Raw genomic sequence first — 5,423 nt, forward strand, 5'->3', positions numbered from 1 at the left:
TTTCCACTTCTTGGCTATTACTAACAATGCTGGAAGCAAGATTCTTGATTCTTGTGTTAGTCCTTTGTGAGTTTATGTGGCAATCTTGCTGGAAATCCTTTGAGAGTGTTTGGAATCTAATAACTGTGTTCCCAAAGTGGCTAAATTGTGGATATTGCTAGAGGCTCTTTGTTGGCTCTTCTGTGTCTCCTGAAGAAACTACTCAGCAACCTGTGGCTGCTATGGCCTGGGGACCCTGGATTGTATTCATGAGGAGAAAGATCTTATGCTGTGAAACTGTTCCTGGGAGGTGATTTTGAATAGTCTCAAGGAAAGGTTTCAACACTTCCTAAGAAGCCCAGCTTGACCTGTTGGGTTTCCCTGTGTTTCAGATCAGTTCTGAGCCGCTGACTGGCTTGCCATCACACAAAGGCGAGTTGGTGGTTTCATTGAAATACATCCCAGCCTCCAAACTCCCTGTTGGAGGTGACCGGAAAAAGAGTGAGTTTTCTTTGGGGCCCTGGATTGAGCTGTTAGTCATCTTCACAGGATGTATGTGAGGCCGGTGCTAGCTTTTGCTTAGCACTGTTAGAGAGAACGAACTGAGATGCTCCCTGGGTCTTCTGGGGACTATTCCTTTCCTAAGTAAGCCTTTTTTGTATCTTTGTACCAAAAGGGAATACCTTAGGCCTGGCTTTTTTTTTTTTTTTTTTAAGGCTATTTAACTGAACTTTGTTTTGGTTCAGGTGTGGCAAGCAAGCTATTAAAAAGAAGAGAAGAGAAATTTTGTGGCTGAGAAGGGTAGATGGAAGGGGTAGTAAAGTATGAAGGGCAGGAAATTGAGGGCTGAGAAGAGTAATTTATTATGTGATGTTTGTGACTAGGGATATGTAGATGGATAAGAAATGACATTTACCTTCCCTCGAGGAGCTTAGTTTAGCAAGAAAGAGTTGTGTGTTAAGGGAACACAAATATGGGCGTGGTGAATTCTGTCTGGTTACATTTGAGAGAGCTTTGAAGAGGAAGTAACATTGAAATTGGACCTGAAGACTTTGAAAGGCATGGTAAACGTGTGTTTGTATGTGAGTATGGAATATTGAACCCCTTATTTCAGTGGGACTGAAGTTAAGTTATATAAGGGAGTCTTCAGAAAGGTCATGGAAAATGCATATTATGAAAAAAAAAACTATGCATGGATTTCAGTTTTTTTGTTTCCACCAAAATAAACTCATACTTTAATTCTATTTTTCCATGGACTTTCAGAAGCTCCCTTATATGTGGGAGTAGGGCTAGAATTCCAGATGAGGCTAGAACCCGACTGCAAAGGGCCTCAAGTGTAATCATAAGGAGTTTAATTTGATCAGTTGGCAAGAGGAAGTACATTTAGCAAGGTCTAATCTAAAGGATTTGGGGAATCAATGAAATCCCTAGGAGGGTATGTAGAGTGACTGGAGAAGAGAGGAAGGATAGAACCATAAGGAGCAGCAGTGTTTTAATGGATGAAGAAAGAAGTCCCAGTGAGGTAGCAGGTTATCAGGAGAGAGAGAAATGCCAGGAGAGAGCTTTAAGCAGAAGCGGGCAGGGTTGTAAATAGTACTGAAATACTTCAGGAAGGTCAGACTGGATGAAAACTGAGAAGACATGGCTCATTGGCATCAGATTGCATTTTTAGTGGTTAGTGGAAGCAGAAGTCAGATTTTACTAGAAACTAGGCTGAGTGAATGAGGCAAAGAAATAGAGGAAGTGAATGTAGACTTCAGGATAATTGATGGTGAAACAGAGGAGACCCACAGAGATTAGCTTGAAGAGATCAAATTGAAGGGACATTTTCTTTTTAAATGATTTTTTTTTAAGAAAAGGAAATGGTAAGATTAGCATATATTTAGACTGAGTACAAAGGACCAATGGACAGAGAGATATTAAAAATGTGAGGTAGGGATTGAAACCCCCACCCGATGATGCCTGACAAGTTTTATGAAGATGGACAGAATCAAGAACTCAAGTGGAGGTGTTCCCTCTTTTTAAATCTTTCAACAAATATCAGACAATTTAACTTCTCTGAGCCTCACTTTTCTCTATAAAATGAGAATACTAGTGTGTATCTTATAGGGTTGTTTTCAGAATTCAATGCCTAACATAGTGTCTGGCTCATAGTTCATTTTCAGTAAGCATTTATTGTTACTGTGGTTGTTATTAACTGAGCACTTATTGTTTACTGTTGGGCAAGGTGCTAGGGACTTGAGGATACAAATCAGACATGGTTCAGTTGTTATGGAGCTTGCTGTCTTCAGGATCTAGGGAAGGAAGTGCTGTGTAGATAAAATTCAGGAGAAATCTGGAGGTATAGGGGCTCACATGCTCTGGATGACATCCCTTACAGGTAAAGGTGGGGAAGGGGGAGAGCTCCAGGTGTGGATCAAAGAAGCCAAGAACCTGACGGCTGCCAAATCAGGAGGGACTTCAGACAGCTTTGTCAAGGGGTGAGTCCCTGGACCAGCACTGAACTAACCAGTTTCAGGACAAGAAAGCTAAGAGAGGAACTCAATTTAACCTTTCTCTAGAGATAGTATCCTTGTATGTCCTACCACCTCCAGAAACAACTTCGTTCCTGAAATGAGATCATGGCAAAATCTCCACCACCACCTTTGCACTAATCTGAGCTCAATTTGGACTGGGCTGTGATGCTGTTATCCAAAGGAGGGTGGTAGACAGATAGGTTCTGATTTTTCTCTGATTCACGCTCTTAATTAATCCTGGGCAAAAATCTGTGTCCTCTGCTTGTCTAGATTTGGGAATACAAGGCTCTGCTCACCACATTTTTTTTTTTTTTAGTTTTGCTATAGGGCGCGCATGTGCATGCATGTGAGAGAGAGAGAGAGAGAGAGAGAAAGAAATAACTCCCCAGAGGGGATGGTTGTGCTGCAGTCCCTTCTCAAGTCTCCTTTCAGGATTTTGGGCATGCACACACATGTGCTCGGCATGATTTTCAAGCCATTGGGTTCAGGACTCAAACTGCAAAATTGGCCGTGTGTGATTTAGCTGCCTTAACCTCTATGCTACCTGTTGCCCCAAAAAAACCCCCCCCCCAGTTTTTTAAAGACAAGATTTCACCATGTCATGATCCCCCTGCCTCACCCTCCTAGTTGGGATTACAAGCACACACCTGGCCTTTAGGTTGGACTGAGATTGAGACCTGGGGCCTCCAAAATTTTTAAGCAATGCTAGATTTTCCCAAATTATAGATCATCCACTCTCTTAAGTTCTTTAGCAAATTATGTTTGGCTAAGCCTACAGATACTACGATTGGTTTTATTTATTTTTATTTATTTATTTTTTAGATTTTTGCTACAGGGTGTGTGTGCTTGTTGGAGATACAGAGAGGGACAGAAAGCAAGAAATCATCCCCCAGGGGGGATGGTCACGCCACAATCCCTTCTCCTCCCTTTTCCTCTCATGATTTCAGGCATGTGCACACATGTGCCCAGTTTGAGTTTTAAGCCACCAGGTTCAGGACTCGAACCATGGTTGACTATGTGGGAGTCCAGTGACATAACCATTACACCATCTGCTGGTCCACACTATTGGTTTTATTTCCCCACTATTGGTTTTATTTAAGGAGCACTTGCCTGGTAGAAAGAGAACCAAATATTTAAAACTCATTTTTGGTGGAGCACAGACAATAGCCTTACTAACACTATTATGTTCATTCTCTCTCCAGGTTAAAGGAGTTGAATCAGGTGAATGATCTAGTGAAGTAGTAGGAACTGCTTCAGCAGAGTCAAAGGGGGGTGTGTGTGTCCACTAGGATGTGGGTGTCAACCCACCTTTCTGGGCTGGGCCTGTGGTAGGGGTAAGGGGAATTTAGGCAGACATTGCCAGCTTTGAGTAGGCTGTTGACTACTCCCCACCCTCTGCCAGATACCTCCTTCCTATGAGGAACAAGGCCAGTAAGCGTAAAACTCCTGTGATGAAGAAGACCCTGAATCCCCACTACAATCATACATTTGTCTACAATGGTGTGAGGCTGGAAGATCTACAGCACTTGTGCCTGGAACTGACTGTGTGGGACCGAGAGCCCCTGGCCAGCAATGACTTCCTGGGAGGGGTCAGGCTGGGTGTTGGCACTGGTGAGAGCCTCTCCCCCATCCTCACTTGTAACAACCTATGATCCATTTTATTCCCAATACCCTCTCCCTGTTACACACACAAAGCTCTTCTGAGACAAGAGTTGTCTTCTTTCCTTTCAGTTAACATTTGACAAATATTTATTGCATGCCTACTATGTGCCAGGTCCATGGAAAGGCTGAGCTTATGCTCTATAATGTGTACAGATAAATGTGCCCCTGATTGCCAGGAACTCCATCATTTTCCTACCAAAAAAAGTCTACAAACCTACCCATATATGCGTACCTGTAATTTCCATCTTCCATCCTGTCATAGTAAAAGAAGGATTCTTGCTAGCAAAGGACAGCCTTTTCCAGCAATGTTCTAAACCACCTTCTGCCCTTCTCAGTGATCTCACTTCTGTAATCATCTCTCCTACATGATCAGTTTCATTCTTCCTACCCACCAGAGGTAAAAACAGGTGGAAGTATTTCCAATCTCATTAAACAAAAATAAACCTTCCCTTGACTACACAGCACCGTCTAATTTTTAAAATAAGAGTAGTCTCTTCGTCCCTACCTTCCTGTTAGTTCTCAATCTAGTGTGATCTGGCTTCTGTCCCAACATTCTGCTGAGCAGTGGCTCAAGCCAACATGTTCTCATCTCATTAGAATTTTTAGCACTATTTAACATGGTGTGGCCACTCCCCTTTTCTTGAAATACTTAGCTTCAATTGACACTACACTTCTATTGACACCTCTCTGTTTCCCATTTAAGTCACTGCTCACCCCTTCTCAGTTTCATTTGTGGGTTCCTCATTCTGTACTGAACCTTAAAATGTTGGTGCTTCTCAGGGCTTAATCTTAGATCCCCTTCTTTTCTCTTTCCACAGTTTCTACATTCTCTTCTTTTTCTTTCTTTCTTTTTTTTTTTTTTTTTTTTTTTTGTTCAACATATCCCCCTGCATTTGCCAGAAAGACTGAGAGAGACAGAGAGACAGAAAGTGAGAAATCATCCCCCAGGGGGTATGGCCAACCGCAATCCCTTCTCCTCCATTCTCCTCTCAGGATCTTGGGCAAGCATGCACACACGCCTGGTATGAGTTTAAGCCACTGGGTCCGGGATGCGAACTGTGGTCAGCTAAATGGGAGTCTAGTGACATAGCCATTACGCTAACTGCTGGTCCCTACAGTTTCTACATTCTAATGGCTCTAAATACCACTCCTACTTCACACAAAGCATTTAACACAAAGCATCTACAGTGCTCTTTTTTCTTTTCCTTTTCCTTTTTTTTTTTTTTTTTTTTTTTTGTGAGAGCGGGGTTTTTGCTATAGGGGGTC

At 42.4% G+C, this 5,423-nt stretch overlaps 1 protein-coding gene across 1 annotated transcript in view; it reads left to right on the plus strand.

The window, feature by feature from the left end:
* SYTL4 (synaptotagmin like 4) overlaps positions 1-5,423 on the plus strand; it is a gene marked incomplete in the record, with an annotated part of 71,082 nt that overhangs the window by 64,320 nt on the left and 1,339 nt on the right. The window contains 3 exon segments of the mRNA XM_014583261.2: positions 372-480; positions 2,360-2,459; positions 3,898-4,106. Of these exon segments, the coding sequence (XP_014438747.1) occupies positions 372-480; positions 2,360-2,459; positions 3,898-4,106 (418 nt within the window).

The sequence above is a fragment of the Tupaia chinensis genome, unplaced genomic scaffold, assembly GCF_000334495.1.
Source record: "Tupaia chinensis unplaced genomic scaffold, TupChi_1.0 Scaffold144179_1, whole genome shotgun sequence".
NCBI classification, from domain to species: domain Eukaryota; kingdom Metazoa; phylum Chordata; class Mammalia; order Scandentia; family Tupaiidae; genus Tupaia; species Tupaia belangeri.